This window comes from Synchiropus splendidus, chromosome 6 (assembly GCF_027744825.2).
Source record: "Synchiropus splendidus isolate RoL2022-P1 chromosome 6, RoL_Sspl_1.0, whole genome shotgun sequence".
NCBI lineage: Eukaryota > Metazoa > Chordata > Actinopteri > Syngnathiformes > Callionymidae > Synchiropus > Synchiropus splendidus.
Window position 1 is genome coordinate 4,761,356 of NC_071339.1, and position 21,768 is coordinate 4,783,123.

General features: G+C 45.6%; 2 protein-coding genes across 4 annotated transcripts; both read right to left on the bottom strand.

Annotated features, from left to right (window-relative positions):
* Nucleotides 1–9,506: 9,506 nt before the first annotated feature.
* On the bottom strand, nucleotides 9,507–12,990 carry avpr2b.1 (arginine vasopressin receptor 2b, tandem duplicate, 1). Its single transcript, XM_053868320.1, has 2 exons — nucleotides 12,087–12,990; nucleotides 9,507–11,032 (listed from the first exon to the last, which is right to left on the bottom strand). The coding sequence occupies exons 1-2, from the start codon at nucleotides 12,949–12,951 to the stop codon at nucleotides 10,824–10,826; spliced, it is 1,074 nt and encodes a 357-aa protein (XP_053724295.1). The 5' UTR covers nucleotides 12,952–12,990; the 3' UTR covers nucleotides 9,507–10,823.
* Nucleotides 12,991–13,155: 165 nt separating this feature from the next.
* trnt1 (tRNA nucleotidyl transferase, CCA-adding, 1) lies at nucleotides 13,156–21,709 on the bottom strand. 3 transcript variants are annotated; one of them, XM_053868317.1, is made up of 9 exons: nucleotides 21,636–21,709; nucleotides 21,343–21,472; nucleotides 20,294–20,487; nucleotides 19,825–19,963; nucleotides 18,875–18,895; nucleotides 18,622–18,748; nucleotides 18,348–18,541; nucleotides 16,598–16,851; nucleotides 13,156–13,658 (listed from the first exon to the last, which is right to left on the bottom strand). In XM_053868317.1, the coding sequence occupies exons 2-9, from the start codon at nucleotides 21,470–21,472 to the stop codon at nucleotides 13,413–13,415; spliced, it is 1,305 nt and encodes a 434-aa protein (XP_053724292.1). In that variant the 5' UTR covers nucleotides 21,636–21,709; the 3' UTR covers nucleotides 13,156–13,412. The 3 variants fall into 3 exon arrangements, with proteins under 3 accessions (XP_053724292.1, XP_053724293.1, XP_053724294.1); XM_053868318.1 differs by lacking the exon at nucleotides 21,636–21,709 and having other exon boundaries at nucleotides 21,343–21,629; XM_053868319.1 differs by lacking the exon at nucleotides 18,875–18,895 and having other exon boundaries at nucleotides 13,162–13,658.
* Between the last annotated feature and the right edge of the window lie 59 nt (nucleotides 21,710–21,768).

Sequence of the window (21,768 nt, forward strand, 5' to 3'; positions counted from 1 at the left end):
ACACTCCTGACCTTAAATCAGGACACTTTTACAGTTCGGTTATTGAATGAAGACAAGACAAGAATCTGACACAATGTAACCAAGCGACCAAAACGTCAAAGTTGTAAACAACAAAGTTTCTACAACAGTGAGAAAAGCATCCACAAAGCAGCTGCCAGCTCTCAAATCCAGACTGGATGGGTGAAATTCCCAGTCATGTCCACTTATCTGATGTTGGATTTCCTTGTTAGAAAGCGGGAGAATCCTCACCACCCCGTGTCCAAGAAGGCTTCCCTGAACATAAACAGGAAGTAGAAGTTTTGAATCACTAAAACACGCAGACACATTTTTTTTTCTCTTCATCCACCAGGTTTTCTGGTTGCAAACGGAACATATATTTAGCAACAAGTTGCTTAAGGCATGTGTGAGAAGAGCTTCCATCACTGTCTTGTTTTCCAACTTTGAAAACTGCAACTTCGCTGTGACGTCACTGCAACTCTGACTTCCCACTTCGGAGGTAACTGGTGCACAACATAGGGCCGTCCAGAGCTCAGCAGCTGTTTGGCGGTTGGAGAACGCAAACAAAGCAAAAACATGCCCGGGCCATAAAAATGCCTGCATGTAATATATATTCATTTATAGAGCTTGTAGGCGACTTAACATTCAGGGGAGTCATGGGTGTGAATAAATGAAGCTGTTTTGAACTAAAACACGGGGCCAGTCTCCTGAAAGCAAAATTGTATCTTATGCAATCCAAGCTGCTAAATCATGCAGGACTGATGGGAGGAATACATTGCATCATTTACTCCCTAATTTCATCTATTTTAATGCTCAAATTGAAACACTACACCAGGGTTTCATTAACGTTAATGGCCGCGCACGTGCTGGTTGCAAAATAATGACGTGCGTAAAGGCACAACACAACCGTCAATCACAGATCACACAGCAACAGTGAGGAAGGAACAGCTGGAGAAGAAGCAGATTCACTTCAGTCTGAGACTGAATTCTTGGCTTGTGCCCTGCTATTGTCGCCCGATGGAACTCATTCCTATCAACAATATTTTAAATGATAAAAATGTATGCAATGGATTGATCAAAATTGAAGGTCTTTTTTTTCAGAGTGGCTCAGGGGACCAGAGCCAAGTGCTAGATCGTTGGCAGGAAAACAAAAGACTCGAACCAGTGAGAGTAAGGAGTACGATACCTCACTATACAACAAACTTCAATATACAACAAACAGAAATCAAACATGAACAATAATTCAGGAAACGAGGACGTTGCCACCAAAATCCGGAGTGAGGAGACAAATGCAGGGATGGGGGGGGGGCCTTAAAACGGGGCGAACAAAATGCCACTTGGTAAAACTCACGAGGCCCAAAGAACAGAAAGTTCCCGGTGGAGGAAACACACACACACATACACTCGACCCAAGCGAAATATTACCATTCGCTCTATACAACTGCATCTTTGGGCATGACGTCAGTCACGTTTTCAACTACCGGGCAGCTCGCGTGTCAAGCTGCTGGCTACATGGCAGTAAATAACAGAGGCGTGAGGGGAGAGATGCACATTTCTAGCTGAAAGTACAACCACTATTCTGAATCAGTGTTCGCTATATTTACCCCGCAGGGTCCATCAATGCGCAGAAATCACAGTGGCAGTGACTGGAACCAGAGTGAAAAAGAAGGGAGTGTGTGCCGTAAACACAGGGGATGGGTGACAAACACAAGACAGGAAACACAAGAAAAAGCACGAGAGGGGAACAACAAAATAAAAGCACTGAGACGGAACATGACACTTGTTTTCTCTGCAGTCGTCCTCGTACACTGATTCCATCACAGCTGCGTCGCTGCGATATGAGCCTTCAGCAGCTTTCCACACTCTCTCACCAAGTACCTGTGATTTCCAAACTTCTGACGTCTGACCTCTTCCTGCATAAAGCGTCTCAAAAGTGCTCAAAAGGTTTTCAGGTCAGCTAATGGTATCTCCGCATTTATCAGTCGGACATTTTTAACTCTACAGTCCAGACACATCCAGCTTTCATGGGTTGCTCTTGTTTTCAGTGGGAGTGGTTGACAGACCACTGACCACATCTCAAATAAGCACAAACACCACTCTCATCTCCCTTCCTCTGCAATAACTGCAGCGGAAGGTCACCACCGTCCACCTCTGCTGAAATGTCATGAGTAGGTGCTTCTTTTTCCCAGCCGTGAACCAGCTGGGAATCACTCAGCTACTCCAACCTTGATTTCATTATGCTCCTTGCACTGCACCGAACAACAGTCCAAACAATGATCGGTCAGAGGGGGCATCTTTCATCTAAGAGATTATTGCTTACGTTGGTTGAAGCCCCTGCAGTTTGAGGGAGTGGGGGGCACTTACCTGGTTCTTGCATGGTAATAATACTGGGGAACTGTTGCAGTACGAGAGGAAATGAGCAAAGCCGGAACAAGATGCTTTAGATTGCGCTACATAATGAGATGCACTTGTTATGGGTTTACGACAACGTTGTCCTCAGGCTGTGAGTGTCCTCATGCGTGAGAGTGACAGGCTGATCAGTGCATCAATGAGGGCATGGAATTGTTGCTTCAGTCACTCCCCAAGTTCATGTGCTGGAGGGAAGAAGTGGGTGAAACACCAATGGAATCAAAGCAGGTATCGTAACTGGGAGGGAAGATGCTGCTTGTGCGGATGTACACTCGACAAGTTCCTGGCCAGGGGCTTCAGGCAGGTCCGTGACAGGTCGCATGACAAGCTGCAGAGCTGGAAGCATGTTTCTGCGCCGGTTTAAAAAAAAGTGCTCCGTGGAGGACGACTCAGTATTCCGACGTTCCAGATTGGAGGTGAGGTCAAGGCAGTGACATCGCTGTTTCAGATCAGGTACAAATGGAGACATGGATCTGGCGTTCTCAAATGTATCCACTCCTGGTCTTATTTACGGACTGGACAGGGCGACTGAAACTGTGCAACCCGTAGTCTAGAGATCACGCTGGTTCATCCTAATCCCACCCTGGGGTTGACAAACCTGAAAGACAAACACTGAACAAAGACATGGACAAAATCAACACTGTAGAAACAAAGGAAACACTGTTCAAACAGAAAAGTGACCCTCCTGACCAAAAAAAAAAGAAATATACTTTTAAAAAATAAAGAAATAAATTAAAACAAATGCCCGACAATGGACAGTGAGTCTAGTCAAAGTCCACCACTGCCATAGCAGTGAGCAGGAAGGAACCATGGAGCCGCTCCCTGCTCGCCATGGCTCACACTGATGCTGGACTAGTGTTGGCTGTCGTCGCTGGGGAGATACGAGACAATGGCAGACAGTCTGTGTGGTCGTACCCTCCTCACCCGGAGCTCAGCTCCAGTGCGACTCCCCCATCTGTTCCTCCCAGCTCAGCCCTGGGGGAACGCCAGCTAGCTCGCATCACTGGCATGGAGTTCGCATGGAGCGCAGACAATGGCACGATATCGATGAGCAGAGCCTCTGGACGCAAGGATATCGCTGTCCGATTTAGCGTATTGATCTTAACAAATTCCAGTATGGAAAAGAGCACAATAAAGCATGAGTCCATATCATGTTCCATCAAGCTCTGCTGGCATTAGTTCTCATGAAGCCAGAGTCAATAACAATGATCCCTGCTGCTCAGTCCTTTAATCTTGTGAGTTATTGCAAGGCTGCACCTTGGAACAAAATCAAACATGATAAAAAAAAACGAATGAATCATGGAAAACAAATTTATTTTAGTTAGGGATTCCAAAGAAAGACACGCCCCTTCATGCTTCCTGCCATGGTCCTCTGCTCATGTTTCCCACGTCAGCACGTGCTTATGAATGAATGCATGAAGGAAAATTGTCGCTGGGTGGATCAAGTTGGTCACACGGCAGCTCGCTTGATAAGTGTGCAATTTTCAAGGCGTAATTTTCGCAGCACGGTTTCCAACCCGTAACGTGGCTGCCCCTTCAGAATCGACTGCCATTCACCATGACAACACCTGGGTGTCCAGCAAAGTGCTCTGGTTGGACATAACAGACGTTATATAAGACACTGCAGGCGCTTCCAAACATTTGTGCCCAGTTGAGTCATATTTCTACAAACAACAATCCAAACAATCCACCAGTTCAGCTGGAGAAATTTGAAGACACTTAGAGTGACTGAGGCTTTCAGCGCAGTGAGCAGGCTGTTGCACCAAGAATGGTGAAGGAAGGATGAAAGGAGGAAGTGCGGTACCTCGACTGGACGGGTGGTGAGGAGCACCTTTCATGAGACACAGTCCAGGCCATCAGAGTGGACGCACCCCTCAGGCCATGTGTCTTCTTAATGAAGACAAACAAAAAAGTCTTTGCTTCTACTCAGATTTATATTTTTGATTCATCAAAACGTCCACCCTTGGATTTGATTTCTACCTTGCTTAGCTCACTCATGATGACCTTCGTGAGGTGGTCACCTGAGATGCTTTCCAACAGGTGACCACACCATGAAGCTTGGAGAGCTTGAAGAGCTCTCTGCCAAGCAAATGGTGACTACTGTCTAAACTGCAAAACGTATTTGGAGTTACATTTTTTTTTCCTTTGCTACACAATTCCATCTATCCTGCTTCATATGTTTGAGGTCTTGAGTATCTATCTACAATGCAGAAAGTAGAAGAGAAAAAAAAAGAATCAGAAGGCCTGTCCAAACGTTTGACCTCTAAAATTGTAGTTCAACTGCATGTTGTCATGGCTCGGCTTTTATTTTCTCATTTGAGTCCTGGTTTTGTTTTCCTCCCTCCGTTCTTCCTTGTCTTTCTTTGGCACATGGCTGGACCCAATCTACCTCTGATGACCCTGATTACAAAAACACCTGGACTCCAGCAACGTGTACCAGGTCGTGTCTTCTAGTTTCCTGGACTCTCTTCTTTGTGCCCACGAGATTGTCTCCCATTGTTTCCCTGTGAGTCTTTTAGTTCCCCGTGATTTCTCCCATTGGTTCCCCTGTGATTGTTCCTCTTGCTCCCTCCAGTAAATTGGTTCTCTGTCGGTCTCTCGTTCTGTATGTTAGCTAGCTTTGTTTTTGATTACTTTGTCTTAGACCCTGGTGCCTGAGTTAGTGTTTTGTTTCTTCTTGTCTATTCGTGTTTCCTGGTTTCTTTTGTGCTTGACTCTTGGTCCATTGTGTTTTCGTCTCTCCTAGTTCCCTGTGGTTTAAGTTAGTTTTCTTCCGGTTCGGTGACGCTTTCTGTTGTGTTTTTGTTTGTTTAATTATTAAATATTATTTCTAACTCTCTCCTGCCTCACTGTAACCTTCACCACTTGCACTTGGGTCCAGTTCCACGTGGCATTCGCTCCTCGTTCCCTTGATTCGTGACACATGTAGCTTTACCACACTTGCCATGCTTGTGTCCATATATATATATATATGTGTGTGTGTGTGGGGCACATGGCAGCTTGCTTGATAAGTGTGCAATCTTTGATGACTAATTTTCCACCCTGTCGCTGCCCCTTCAGAATCGACTGCCATTCACCATGACAACACCTGGGTGTCCAGCAAATTGCTAGTTTCCACTGCTCTGAATGTACTTGAAATTCTTACACAAATATTTTCAAGACATTAAAAGAGCTTTACTTTCAAGAAAGTGATATAAATCTTGAATGTAGCCACCATGGTGATTTATTTTGCAGTTGTCAAACTGATGCAAAATAAACTATTTTGTTTAACTGTCTGTATGGGTCCATCATTTGTTTCACTAATATACCAAATTCATTCAAATTGAAAAATGTGGCTTCTTGTGGCAAATATTCTTATATAAATAAGGGGCTGAAATATATATGTATATATATATATAGACATTATAGGTATTTCCTGCTCTTTGCTGAAGCGGCGAGACACTAATGATCGAGCATCCGCTCACTTCCCCCTGGATGCGTCTGAACACCAACTTTCAGAATTGGATCCAGTGGGAAACCCTCGAGTGTATTTGTTCTTTCGCCATGTTGAAAAGAAGAGATGAACAGTTCGAGTCTGTGCTGTAAATTCATTGGATTGGACACTTCAAGCAGTTGCTGTTGGCTGCACTGGACGTTAAAACAGGCTGAACAAAACACCACCGTGAAAGTGACTTCATGAAATTGGGTTTTCATGTGCGCAGTTCTGTAGCTTCGTGGGGAGGCCAGATGCTTTGTACCAGACTTATTCTGGATCGACTGGATGATCGCCTTCACTGACCTTGGAGGGCTTGACCTGCCCTCCAGTTGTCGTCATTAAAGGTCAGAGTTGATCCCTGCCTGCTGTCAGGCGGCTGCACAAGACGTTGAAGCACTGGTGGTAGATTGCTGGGGATCAATGGAGATATTGCTCGACTCGCCCTCAGTGGAGATGGAGGCAGCAGTCCGCTGAGACAAGATTATAGTAGTAGAGATTTTTCATGAGTTTACATTTCATTTCAGTTTTGAAATTCAGTTAGTTTGAATTAGTTTCAGTTGTTGACAAGAAATCTTAGTTTCGGTTTAGTTTTATTGGTTTTAGTCTTAGTCCAGTATTTTTTTGTTTTGTATTTTTTTCAACATGGGGTATTGGAACAAGATTGAAATAGCCACTCACCAAAATGGCCAGTATTAAAAACAAAATACACCACGTTAAAATAAATGCATTACATTTGGAACGATGAGGCTTTTGCCCAACTGACCCCATCGTGCTAGTCAGGTCAGGTTGTCCACACAAGTGAGGTCACGGACTTGACGTGCCGCCTCAGGCCGACAGCAGTCGTAAAACCAGCCGAGCCAAAGTAAGCAGATTCTAAATCAAGTCAAAATGCTTCTTTATGAACTAAATACTATTTTGATTCATTCTGTAAACAGACAGTGCAGTTTGTTAGTTACTCTTTTATGAAAATCTTTCATTTTTATTTTCATTTCAGTTGATGAAAATGATTTACAATTCTACTTTTCGTGACATTTCCTGAACTATAATGACCTTGCACAGAGACAGAGACGTGCAAACATGTTAGACAGTATTTTCAAGGACCGGCCTTTAAGGTGTGGCGGTTAAATAAACACAATAATAATAACTAATAACTATAATAATAATGTGGTATTCTCTAAATAATAATAAACACCAATCATGACATGAGCAACGTCCTCTCTGCCCGCAACACTCTCTGGTCGCTATGGTAACGCTTAAACATGCCTTCAAATTATGATACACCGCAAATACCAAGTGCATGAAAAATAAAACTCGCCACTATGCTGAATCAGTGGGAGCCCTGAGCTTGTTTTTCAGCAACCAGGTGTCCCATCTAGGGGTAATAGGAGACGATGACACTTGAAGTGAGTGTCCAGTCTACTTCGGAATTTCGTCACTGCAGAAAACCCCGCTTCACACAGGTAGGATTTCGGAAATGGCAACAGTGTTTTCAGTGTTGGTCAGCGATCTCAGGGTATTCAGCCATGACTTTAATCCACCAGCAGAGTTGTTGTCTCGAACATACTTTTGTGATCTCCAGCCGTTGATCTTCTACTTGCGCAGACATGTTGGAGTCACCTGCTTTGTTGAGAAATGGGTCGCGGATCCATTCTTTGGCAGTTCGTGGATTTTTTGTGGTTGGGACGTAGCGCTCAAACTCTCAATAGCAAAGACAGGTGATCGTGCACCAGTTGGGAGAGTGAAGGCTCAGACTCAGTCTCTTCCAAAATCCCTGCTCATGTTTGAAACATGTCAAATAAAGCACTGCTCAAGCGCCGTCCCCACAAATTCAATTTGGCTTTAAATGCAGCTACTTTATCTGCCAACTTGAAGACAGTTGTCAGTGACAGATTGAGATCATTGAGCTGAATCAGGCTGAATATGTCGCACAAGTATGCAAGTTTAGCGACCCACCCCTCCTCACTGAAATGTGCTGCCAGCGGTGACTTTTTTTCTGTGAGAAATCTTGGGATCACCATCTTATTTCTGTGTATTACAGAAGGCATCTGTGCTCCATGTTCATCTCCTCAAAAAGTTGCTCGAACAGGCGCGAGTTAAGGCCGTGTCCTTTGATGTGGTTAATAACTTCAATGACATCATTCAATACGCTGTTAAGTTCCTGTGACATTTTTCGGCTCGCCATCATTTCCCTGTGAATGACACGATGTGTAGGCTCACATTCAGGTGCGACCTCCTTCATCTGAGCAGACAGCACGGCAGCCGCTCCGTCTGTGCATATGCCGACACAAAAGGCCCATTTCAGTTTTCCTGATATATAATGATCAAGGGACTTGAGTAGTTCTGTCCTCAGACCGCAGATCCTGTCCTGATGCACACCCTCCTGAACATATCGTACATAAACAAGTCGCATTGACTTGTTGTCAATATCTGTAGACTCATCAACCTGGGCTGCGTACCGTGGTGATGTATTCATCCTCTCCAGCAATTGTGTTTCAACGTCCTCCGCTATTTCCTCGATGTGTCCAGTGATGGTGCTGGCCCAAAGAGGCACCTTTTTAACCGCAGCATCTCCCAGAAGTTCACGGCAGATGTCTTTAGTGGCGGGCAGAATCAATTCTTCACCAATGGTGAATGGCTTTTTAGCCTTAGCAATACGATACACCGCCAAGTATGATGCTCTCAGAGCACTCGCATTTGTTGATGTGGTGGCCCTCAGTGATCGTTTCCATCCTTCTTGTTCACGCTTTTTTCTTTCAAAACACTTCAAAGGCTTGTCATTTAATACAGGGTGCTTGGTCTCCAAGTGGCAAAGCAGATTATGCAGAGTGGGCTTGGTGCGTGGGAATCTCCCGTCGGGATAAGTCCGTATTTTAAGTAGGACTCCAGATACTGTCTATGAAATATAGCTTTCTTTTTCTTGGAAGTCGTAGGCTCCTCTTCTGTCTATTGGCTGGGCCTTTCCCTCCTCCCAAAGAAACTGTCCAAGACGTTTGTTCTTTACTCAGTTTGCTAACTTTCATTTTAGCTGGAACCTATTACATGACCAAGAAGAGCGCCTTGACCTGTGTCAAGAGTGACATCAACGGATGTAACAGAGAATCGGGTCATTTTTTCAAAATAAAACATCTTGCAGATTCCGAAATAAATGAAACGGAAGTAATGTAAGTCATGTATTCTTTCTGTGCGGCCCGGTACCAAATGACCCACGGACCTGAACCGGCCCGCGGCCCGGGGGTTGGGGAACGCTGCTGTAGATGACAAGTTGTACACAGTATGTTGTAGATGGGCCGGTGAGGATCGTCGCTCCCATGTAGCTGGTCATGTTCAGCGTGCTCCTGTCCCACTTTTGAGCTGTATGAGAAACGGAGCTTAACATTTCAAGCGCTGTGCTCCGACGGCGCTGGAGTGAAACACGTTTAATAAAGACTGGGAGCAGGGGGTGCGTTCTGGAAGCTAATGATCTGGAAGCTAATGATTCAAGAGTGTGGACGTCCAACATGGCTCCCAGACGGATTGTCTTTGCTCAGGCATTCTGTGTGAACTGAGGAAACACAATTTAAAAAGTCATGTCGTTTTATTTGGCAACACTTCAGTTAGCAGACTTCAACTGTAAACAAGCCAAGATAAGGACACGGATCAAACCACAAATCAACAACTGAACAATATTTAGCTCACTGGAAATCATGTGCAAGACAACGGACTACACAGCAAACACAGCAGCGACAAATCCAACACTTGCAAACTCTTAATAAATACGTCTAAGTGGCTCATTCCATGCAAATAAAAGACACTTGGAGTGAAAACCTGACAAACCCTGAGAGAATATTCACTGAGTTTGCTGAGTGACGCTGTGACACGAGGTCTCTGTCGGGACACTCCTTGTTCATGGAGCAGCAACAAAAAAGTAACAGCTCTGGCTCGGTGAAAGAGCTTCCATTGGAGCAGTGCATTAGAATGAGAATATTCCACTCAGGTGAAAGGTCTTCTGAATTCAAGTCCAGGCAGCAGAAAGTCCAGAAGAAGACAGCCCTGCCAGGTGTTTGAGATGAAGGCCTGCTGAGTCTGGCCTGCTCTGTCTTCTTCTCCTTCCTCCTGTATCCACCACAGCAGCGACTGTGCATGCTGTGCACGGATGCAAACACAACAGCAGGCACTCCACATTACAGCAGGTCCAAAGCGGCTGCTGGACTGGGGGAAAACACGGCCTGCAATTTTAAACTGATGGTTTGAAATACAGCAGTCCACAGCCATTATCTGGTTCACATGGCCGGGAGACGACACTACCTCCGCTCCACCACCATCCAGCGTGACTGACGTCAGCCCTCCAGCTGTGATAAATAGAATAACCATGCGAAGAAGCATCAGAGCCCCTGTTAAACCAGCGGCCATAATTGAAGAAATAATTTGGTGCTCAGCATGAGGCCAGGTAGGGACTGATGCGGACGCATGGAGCACTGAGATTCTGAAAGATCAGGCCTCAAAGAGGCTGCAGGGATGTGAGAGCAGCATCACAACACTGTGTGTGGAGCAAACACAACATCATCAAACAATGTGACAACATCTGGAAATAAATCAAACAAAACACTGAGTCGTTTTTTACACTCACACAAAACAGTTTTGTACTAAACAGCAACCCAATGATACGACATTGTTGTGAACCTATAGCTCGCGAGGCACACGTTGCTCTTTCGACAAGGAGTCCGGCTCTTTGAACTACATTGGAGTGTGAAATACTGTCAGAACTGACTGCAGATTCTCTGACTTCTTTCCGTTTTAACCATCCGGTTTGGCCATCACCCTCCAACAGCAGGCTCAGTCCCATGATGCTCTCAACCATTCACAGGCGTTGGTCATTACATTTTAAAATATGTGGGTTTTTCCCACTCAAAAAGGTTCCCCACCCCTGTTCTAAGACCAGAGCAAACGATGGACGTCCTAACATTCATCTGCAGTCTGACAGGCTCTTCAGACTGATGTAGAGCGAGCTGACCACGGTGGCGTCCTCCTGGATGGATCCCCCGAGGTCAGGTTTTCCCACGCAGATCAGCGACACGAGCCTGTGGGGCAGCTGGCCACTGAACATCAAGTAGATGCAGGGGTTCACACAGCTGTTGAGACTGGCCAGCAGCATCAGGATGGTGAAGGTGGCAGCTGCGGCGGGAGAGGGAAAACATGCTGACTTATTTCACAGCACACTGACTGAAAGCACAGGCTGGATCACATTCCTGTTCACGCACTCAGAAATACATTTAAGTTTAGATTTGCTCATTCTTTTTCTACCTTCCCCAGCTGCAGAGGGTGAGAGGTGAGGGACACGCTGAGCACTGATTTATTTCGATTGATGGAAGGAACCAGAGCCATCAGAAGAAACCTGCGGTGCTTGCTGTTTTAAGAGCTTCTGTTGGTGCAGTGTGGGGCTTTTTGGAGCTTTTTTTTCGACACCTTCAGTTAGTCGCCATCTCTATTCCTTCATGACAATGTTACAATCCTTCCGTTGCTGATGCATGTTCAAGTGGGTTTTGAGTAGTGATGGGCAGATGAGGCATCATGAAACAGTACTGCAGGGTGGATGAAACTGTCCTACTTTCAGAGGCCACTAGATGGCAGTGTTAGAAAAAAAATGCGGTTTCAGTGAATTTATTGTTCAAGTCCAGATACATTTTACAGTAGACAATATCTGTCAAACTGGTTTGTTTGTGTTGGAAATATCTTAATCCATTATTGACGGATTTGGATGAAATGTCCAGGAAATAGATGGAGTTGGACAAGGCACACAAGATTCAATTTTGGGAGTGATACAGATCACCGTCTGGGGCCAGGATTTTTTTTTTTTCGTCTAAACACTGCGTGCATGTGACTGACTGTGTATTTGAGCAGAGTTGACACCGATGATCTAAAGGTCCCTGGTTTGATCCTGGGTACTTTTGAAGGATCACCATTGATTTTCTTCTCTGATGTGAGCGGACTAACGGTGTGTGCCGGAGGTTTGCGCTCTCTGAATGCTTTTCTTGATGTTGCACATTGACCAGGGCTGTCAATAGATTATGAATCACATTTAAAGGCACTACAGCAGAGTTAACTCTGTGAATCATTTGAAAGTAAACTCCGCTCTCCTGTAATTAAATGAGATTTAAAAGTGGGACGGGCCAAATATTGACACAAAAGCCGACATCACCGTCATTGAATGGAAAGGCGGCTGACTCACAGTCCGTGGGTGCCGCCAGGTCCCACACCGACCACAGCTGCACGGTGAAGAAAGGCGCCCAGCAGATGACGTAGGCGAGCACGATGACCACCGTCATCATCACCGTCTTCACCCGCGCTTTGGACACCGCTGCCGCGCCGCTGGTCCTGGACGACACCTGCCTGCGCAGTGACTCCGCGCTCAGCTGCGACTTGGTGCTGAAGTTGACGCGCACCGTGTGGCAGATGCGCGCCTGGCACACGATGACGGTGACGATCGGCAGGATGAAGATCACCAGAGTGGTCCAGGTGACGTAGGCTCTGAGCCCCCACGGGCCGACGAACTTGGCCCAGCAGTCGTAGACTCCAGGAGCGACCTCCACCCGGGAGAAGATGAAGATCTGCGGGAGGCTGCCGACGAGAGAGACGCACCAGGCTGCGCTCACCGGCCCGTTGCAGCTGGCGCGCCGCCTCTGGAAGGTCACCATGGGGTTGCAGATGGCTTGGTACCGGTCTATGGTCATGACCACGATCATGTAGGTGGAGGCGAACATCCCGACAACTTGGAGGTACTTGACAGCGCGACACAGAACATCCGGACCCACGAATCTGTCCGTGATGTCCCAGATCAACTGCGGACAAACCTGGAAAAAGGTCACCACCAGGTCCGCCACGCACAAGTGGAAGACGAAGACGCGCATGCGGGACAGCTGCTTCCTGCGCTTCCACAGGAGCAGCAAGAGCCCCGAGTTCAGAATCCCCGCGGTGACGAAGATGATGGAGAGGAGCGCGATCTCCACCTGCGCCAGGCGCTCATCCCGGGGCGCGTCCTCTTTCCGCCCGGCATCCGCTGAAAAGTTGCTGAAATTAACCCGAGCCAGACTCATCCTGTCACCGCGGGCTCACGTCCGCACCCCAGGACATGACAGGACAAGCGGAGGGGCAGACATGCTACAGTCCTCCAGAAGGCGCTGAGGCTCTGAAGAAGTGAAGCAGAGCTGGAGCTTTTTATGTCCGCGAGCAGGAGGGAGGAGCAAGCACACCATTCCCAGATCTTTATTCATGCAGTCATACTTTGATCTTTCTCAGGGAATATGAAGGAAATTCTAAGTGCTCCTTGGTGCACGGACCAGTAGGATGCCGTTGTATCTGTTCACATGAGACCTGACATTTCTTAAATAAAGACTGAATATTGACAAGCGACGGCACAACTCATCAGTCTGTCAGAAAAGAGCACTGCCACGCTCGGCTGCTCTGCAGTCGACTGTGCCACATGATTCTGGGCTGAATGGCAGTCGCCGCTCTTGTCTGTGATGTCCACAGTCCAGTCCAACGGCTGGATGGAAGGCTACGTCTTCACGTGACTGAGCAGTTCCTCTCTGTCCATCTGGTAACGGCTTCTCTTCCACACGTCGCGGAGCATCTGGAGGGTCGCGCCGATCTCCTTCCCCGATGTGAAGCCCATCTTCCTCAGGTCGTGGCCGCTGACAGGGAAGCGAGGGATGGACCACCTGCTGAGTTCGGCCAACAGCTTGTTCTCGCCCTGATACTTGAGGAGCTCGCACACTTTGCTCTGAGTGTCCAGCTCCCGACTCTGGAAGGATAGAGCACAGAGCACGTCATGGAACTTTCATTTTCGAGAGCTCATTTTGCCCACTCCAAACCTCTGTCACCACAATGGGCTCCACCTTCAAAATATGGCATCCAGTTTAAGGTGGCAACCAGCTCCAACTTCAGCAGCTGCTCAAGTTTAAGTCTTTGTATTTCGCCTAGATGTCCTCCATAAATCCACCGGTATGGATTCACCATTACCAGAGAGAGAGTACCAGTCAAAAGTAGCGAAAAAGTAATAGCGTGCCATCACCAACAGGCGGCAGTTAAGATGCAACTGGCTACATCTCCTATCCAGAGCACATAGTGGAACCAACCTGATGGCTGAAGACAGTCATGGTTGATTGTCACTTTGGTGCTGCGTGTTTTAACTGATGTGAGACTGACTGGTTGGATAAAAAAAACTTGCACCATCCCAGGCTTTTGAGGACCAAGTGACCAAAATGTTAATACTGGTGCATTTAAACAAGCTAAAGTGCAAATATGAATCCTGAGGTAGTTTGTACTTTACACAGGCAGATGGTGACCACCTCCAACCCGCAGGGGGTTTTCAACCAAGCTTGAAAACCCCCTACCTCTAGTCTCTATGTGAATTTCCCTCAGGCCACGAGACGAATCAGTTGAACGAGTCCTGAATTGTCATCATCACATGCGATGTGACCATGTTAATCCCATACTGAGAAGGACGCGACTCAGACAGCAAAGCATCATGGACGCGACCCGCTGGCACCAACAAACAAACCTGACGTTCTAACTTGCTGTGACTGCGAGGATCGGACGATGTAAAACAACAAAACAGTGGGGGGGCAGACTTCCATCAATACAGCTCATCTTCAGACACATAGACATGAAGCCTTTTCGCTAATAACCTTCACTCATCGAGTGAAATGAAAAGTGTTGGATGTTAAACTGCTTATGGCTGCAGCGCGTTTGGAAGATGAGTTTCCAATAAACAACCTCAGAAACTCTATTAAGTCAATTTACCCCAGAACAGCAATTACATTGAAAACACTGTCGCAGACCATTTTTACTTTCGATTGATCTGTACTGCAACATGAACGGGATGTGAAGACCACCTCACAAGCAGCAGCAGGGTCACAATTCAGTCTTTAAAGAAAGATAAAGAGGATGTCTGTTGTCGTGTAGTTGACGTCATCTATAACATTGACAACAAAAACACGTCGACGTCAAAATCTGTTAACCTCTGCTCCTTTCATTGGTTCCTGACTGAGGTCCGACTCCAACTGGCCACCGTCGCTGCGTGTCCCAGGCTCCACATCACCACCTCAGACACAGTCACGGAGGAGTTTGAGCGGCGAACTGTTCAGTGTTCAAAAGTGCGGCTTCGCTTTGTTTACTAGGGAGCTACACCGAACACATGGTTTTGGATTATTATTCAAATAAGACCTTATGATGTGGCTGTTGATCAGATATTTTATAAGGGACACATATGTGTACTTTATAGTGAGGATTTCAAATTCTTCTCAAGGCCCAATAAAGACCTCCGTTTTAAAGAACTGGAGCTCTCTGTCAACGGTTTCATGCTTCATGCTTCACAGGGTTAATGCACTTTCCCAGATTATGTGTCATTATTTTAATATACTTGTTTAATAATGTATGGTGTCAGAGTATCACAGTGAGATGATTTAAGCAACTTCAGGTTAAACAGAATTTCAAAATAGGTCCAAACAAAGGTCATTGCGATTAATGAATAGATTAGTCGACAACGAAAACAATCGTATGTTGTGAAAGACGACGCAAGCAGCAACAGACTGAGGTGATTCACAGCAGATTCTTTTCAGGGAATAATAATAATATTCAGGGAATATATATATATATATATATATATATAGTGAGCGAGAGAGAGAGATAGATAAGCGAGCATCAGTTTTTTACAAATATTGCAACAACAACATGTTTTTACAGTCTTCTGGTTCAACTTATGCGATGACTGAAACTCAGTGTTTTTCTAAACCCAGTCTGTTTTCTTTTATCTGGTCCGTCACCCTTGCCGTTCCCATTCAAACACCTGTGGAGTTGAGAGCAGGACGGCGCAATCCATCATGCCACACCTTCACATGTTGTTGCAGGGCTCCTCTGGATCAACCACAATGCTGACCTCTCACCTGAGCTGCAGGACTGGCTTGGCAAAAGCCAGAGGGAATTCACATTTTGGGCAATGAAACTAATTTTCAGAGGCCACCAGACGGCGCTCATGGTTCAGAAATGATGTGCGGTTTCATTGAATTACTTATTGAAGTCCAAACATTTTACAGCACAACGCCACTATTGCATGAAACCTCATCCATCCATCCATCACTAGTGCCCAGGTCCAATGAAACATGACAGCGTGCAGCCTGAAGTCAGCAGCACATGCGCACACCTCGGTCCCGGGTGAGACCGTGTAGTTGCCCCGTAAGTGTCCTATCATGTAGATAACATGCCAAAGGTAAAGCAGAAGGGACGGACAGAGAAGTTATGTGGCAAAAGAAGAAGTCTCCTGGGAGCAGCAGGCTCAGATACATTGCCGCTAGCAAGCTAGAGGAAAGGGAGGAGGAGGAGGAGGAGGAGGAGGGTCCATATGAGGAATCACCTCATCCCATTTATCATCTTCATCTTGGAACTAATGTCTTTAGCTGTAGCCTCTGAAGCATGGTGGCACGTTCTCATTGCATTATATTTCAATGCCACTTTTAAGAAATGCCAATAGTTGAGAAAAGGGACATTTATGTCTGTAACTCGCCGACCTTTGAGCCAGTGAGGTTGACGGTTCTGCACCTGCCTGCACTTTAATAGCAATAATATTTGTCAGATCACTTTGACACAGCGTGTTTATGTCTCACTGCACTCGCGCCTGGTTTCTAAGGAGTTGTAAAACGATCTGTGATAAAGCGCTTGACAGTGAAAAGTCTTCGAACTCACGTCAATGATGAAGTCCGTGAAGGGCTGGACACTCTCCGGGTGGTCGTCGTTCTTGCAGAGCTCCCGTCTGTGCTTGACCAGGAACAGGGCCAGGGTCTTCTCCTCCTTGGACACCTTGAGTCGGGCATCCATCTTCTCCACCTCGCCGGCGGAGTGGAGCAGCGCGCTGAGGATGGTCATGGGTTTGGGAGAGTGGTGCTTGGCGTTCTCCCACACCTGCTTCATCTCCTCGACATTGCCATCTGGTGGCAGACCTTATAGGAGGGAAGGACAAAAGCACAGAATCTAATTAAAGCCATCTACAATTTTACAAAAAAAAAAAAAAAACATTATAAAAAAATAAAGACAGATATATGTCAAATATACGTGTTGGAGACACTGGTTTACCGAGACGCTTTCTCAATTGAGAGACATGAATAGAGGAAAAAAAAAAATCAATGAATCGACTTTCCTCTGAGGGGAGAATTGATTTTTCTCTCTGCAGGTGGATTTTTTGAGCGACTAAATGACAGGTCTTCGTTTAAGGAGACTTCTAAGACCATTCTCTGACGACAGACGTGTAACACTGACCAGCAATGATTGAGGACGACAAGCGTGTTCATGTAACACCAACTCAGCCTTTGATTCAAATCACATGTGCATGCAAATACCAGTTTTGAAGAGCACGTACACAGACAAAACTTGACCTTTCGCTTCACTGGAACTCACTCAAGAATTGCACAACCAACTCAGCTTGTTTTCCTTTTGGGACTGTCACGAATAACAGGCAGGAATGCTGCAGAGAGTTCACCTGTCATTGAAATATCTGGCTGTTCATTGCACCATGTACTTCTCACTTGTCATAAACAACTAGAATCCCACCACATAGGTAAATAAAAATACACTTGGACTTGCAATCTGGCTCAAGCCTCAGATGACTTAAACAGTAACCTATGACAGAACAAAAATGAGGACTGGTAATACCGCCATGTTGGCAGTGAATGGCAAAGAAACACATCACATATCACAGTTCACTGACTTGAGCACCACTGTCTCAGGGCTGAGACAGAAGAGCTGTTTTTATAATCCAATATTTTGTACCAAAAATATATCTGAGGCTGAAATCCACTGTAATTCCAAGAATCACCATGCTCCTGCTCTCAAGACAAGATTTTCTTCACTCATATATGACCTCACAACAGGCTTTTACACTGTTGACCCTGAGGTCATTCAGCTCAGAACTAATATGAACAAACACCTCTAGCAGTTTTTTTTAATTCTCCTGTGAGACAGCTTGATGCACACGCCACATGAATAAGCCAGCAAGGATTCCACTTCCATCAGCTAGACTGATTTAAATGTCACCTGGGAGCGAGAGGAAATTGCAGGTCTAGAAAATCAGCAAACACATATTAAATGTCAAGGACAACACTTTTACCTCGACAACGAATTACACCTCTCTCACTCTGATCAAGTGACAGTAGAACCTTAAGGCTTAAAACGAGACTGCCACCCAGTTTTTTTTTTAAATGTGGTGATGATCTGGTGGCTATAATTTGGAGATGAGTCATAAATCAATCGTGTTGGGTAATTTATTAATGCCTCAGTTTTTTTTTTTGATTCTCCAGCATTTTTTAGATAAAATGTCCTTTATGAAAATTGAAGTATCCTTAAATATTTAAAAGGACAAGAAGCTGCTGCTTGAAAGTATCAGCAGGCGCCACCTAGTGGTCTCTGAAATGAAGCGTCATCAGCATCCCCCTCTTCTCACCGATGTACTGGGCCAGTTCCAGGCTGTGCAGCAGTTCCAGCAGATGAGCCGCATGGTTGCCCACCACCATCTTCTTCAGTTCCACCCAAATCCGCTCACCGGATATTCCCGCCAACCCTCGTCCGTTCTCTCGGATGGCTGCCAGGGTCTCTGGCTCATGGTCGTCTGGTTTTACCGCTACTCTGCCGTAAAACCTGGTGTCAAATTGGGGCAGAACGTCTCATGTTACAGTGGAAGTCTTGAGAATTGAGATGCATTAAGAAACGCAGCGCACCTGAAATATCGCAATATTCTTAAGAAATCCTCTTGAATTCTTTGTTCTGCGCTGCCAACAAACCGAACTCGTCGGTTCTGCAGATCTTCATATCCTTTGAAATAGTCGTACAGGGTTCCATCAAGACCTGAACACAAACTTATCTCATTACTCTGGAAATAACTAGCTTTTCTTGAAAAGGAGTGAAGGCAGAAACGTCCAAAACTAAAACAATTATAAAGTGCTACTTAAAAAAAAAAAAAAAAAAACTCACTTGCATCATTTTTTTCTTCCGCTAATCACAATGTTTCAGAGACAAAAAAGCACAAGTGTGACAACATGGAACAGACAGACTGAAACAAGTCAAGTCGAAGGGTCATTCATCGAGGTCGGTCAGGCAACATGTTACCCTGACCCAACAACCAATGCCTGGATTTCAAATTCAAAATCTTCCACAGGTCCAACAGGAAAACCAACTCAGGTTCATCATTTAGCCTCCTTTCTGAAACAGGCCGCAGGTGTTTTCAGCTAGTTTGACTTGGACTTAGCAGCCAGCCCGGTGGCCTCTCTCACTGTCAATGACAGCCACAGCTTTGAGTGAGATTAGCACTAACAATGAGGATCAACGCTTTCAAACGTAATAAACATTGAATACATTCGGCAGAAACTCACCCTGCAGTACCAGGCTCTGTTAGTCTCACTCCTGAGTGAACTTATGTATTTTGCGTCAATATTCATGTATATTTCGTACACCACTGAGATGCCGTTCTCAAAAGTAGAACTAGAGGAGGCGATCCTCATGCATTTCCTGCGGCGCAGACAGTGCACTCACGGCTTATGGGCCGGTGCGGCTTATGTATGAAAAAGATCTATTTTCCTTCTTAAATTTCGTGGGTGCTGCAAATATTCAGGTCTGCTCTATAGTCCAGAAAATACGGTAATTATATAATATTTAGATTTAAGGATATTTTATAATTATATACCTGAGGGGCTGCAGTTCATACAGCGGATTTTGTCTCGTGTTACTCATCACCTGAGGATCAACCACCATAAGAACAAACTCAAATCTCAGTTCTTTCCTGAACATCTGACACAGCTACGCCTGGTTACTCGCCCACTCCCACTTGTGCATCAGTCAGGGAGGTGCCGACAAACAACTCAAAATAAGACCCCAGAAAAACAATAAATCACCACAAACAGCAGAGCGACTGGGGCTGTAATTACCCAGAAACATGGAGTTGATGGTGAGGTCCCGCCTTTCTGCATCCTTCTGCCAGTCGGTGGTGAACTCCACCTCTGCATGTCGCCCATCAGTTTGAACGTCAATCCGGAGCGTCGTCACCTCAAAGTTTTGGTTGTGCAACTGTGACAAGAGTATGACAATACACACTTTATAATGCGATGATCAGAAACTTAAAGAGATCTAATAATTTTCCATAGATATAGAACAACTATTGAACAGTTGCCAACAAGTTCATGAGTAGTGACCTCATCTTCCTGACAGTACAAAGGACACATCAAAGGAAACAGTGCAATCTATAATACTCTTTACAACATTTTAATTACTACAATAATACAATGCGACATGTTCATCAACATCTATGCTTCATGTACCGACTGGTCGACTTATCGTTGAGGCAGTCGGTGACTAGTCAACTATCAAATCAGGCATTAGTGATGCGTGTGCTCTTACTCGAGCCGTGATAGTCCCGTGCTTTTCTCCTTTATTGTTGATCATCCGGATCCCTGCCGATTGAAACATACTCTTCATCTCCTCAGGAGTCGCTGTCGTGGCAAAGTCCACATCTTCTGGTCGCTTCCCTGACAGCAGGTCTCGTACAGCGCCACCAGCTATTCTGAGCTGATGATTGTGCTGCTGGAACAGCTCTGGCGGCGTCATGAAAAAACACAAAAATGTTATTTTTGCAGCGATGGCGTGAGAAGAAGAGACTTACCTCTCTGACTACTAAAGCAGAAGTTCATCCAATAAATAAAATACTGCTGCTTACACAAAGGTTCCGTGACCATCTATGTTTGTCGGCCAGTAAAATAACTTCAAATGTTCACAGCACATTTTTTAACATAATTAAGTGTTGGTCGTGGATTGAGGAAGGAAGGATTACATTTTGGTGGCATTCTGGCATTCGAGATACAGGACAGGTTCTTTGACATGGGACTGCAGTAAGTCCAGTCGTGGGGGTCTTCATCACTCAGATGAAAGACCAGACCAAAAACGCATAGCTTTGCAGAAGTCCTTGCCATTTTGTAGTTTCATTGACAGTTATTTTCCTCATATATCAATGTGAAACATTCTACCACCTAGAATTCCACTGGTAGCATCCCAGGTACTTGGGCGAGGGTCAGAAGACACACTGGAAAGGTCGCTAGTCCATTCCATGGCACATATTGACTCCTCACCCACAAGACTTCAGAACTCATAAAAGCTTTATTGCCAATGTCATTGAGGATCCCACCAACTCGGAAAGTGTGTCAGTGCATAGTGCAATAATGAACAAACATAATCACTAAAGGAAATAAATAATAAAATAAATACATACAAATAAACAATAGAATAAATCAGTAAATAAACACCAAACAACAAGGGCTGTTCCTGAAACTCGAGGACGTTAGAAGCCGAACAAATCTCTCCACGTGTCTGTGCCCTTGGATTAACCCAGCATCCTGACGCTGCTCACCACAGACTGAGCTCTCTTTCGCCTGAACTCTCTTCAGTCCACTCACCTGCCAGTCCTGTCAGTCCCTCGGTGAACAGAGACTTAAACTCGCTCGTCTCCAGCTTCATAGTGAAGAGACTCCTCCAACACAATCCCGCCCTTCTCGGAGTTTTGGAGCTAAATATTCGCCTCCACATCTGTGTAGAAATGAAACATCACATCGTTGCAGCTACTTCCAGCAGAACTTATGACTGTTATAGCAGAAGCATGTTCAGGCTTTCAAACCCCAAACACGAATAAGATAGTGACATGGCGCCGGATGTGCGTTAAAGACGTCCATAATTCAATAAGTCTAGCAACCTGTCACTGACAGACGCCGCGTTTTCTCACACGTTTTCCCACTCGCTGCTCCTTCCGGCTTCCATGAACGAAACAGGAAGTGTTTCTGTCGCATCCGCGGTTCGGCCTATCAGCAGGTGTTGCGTCACACCAA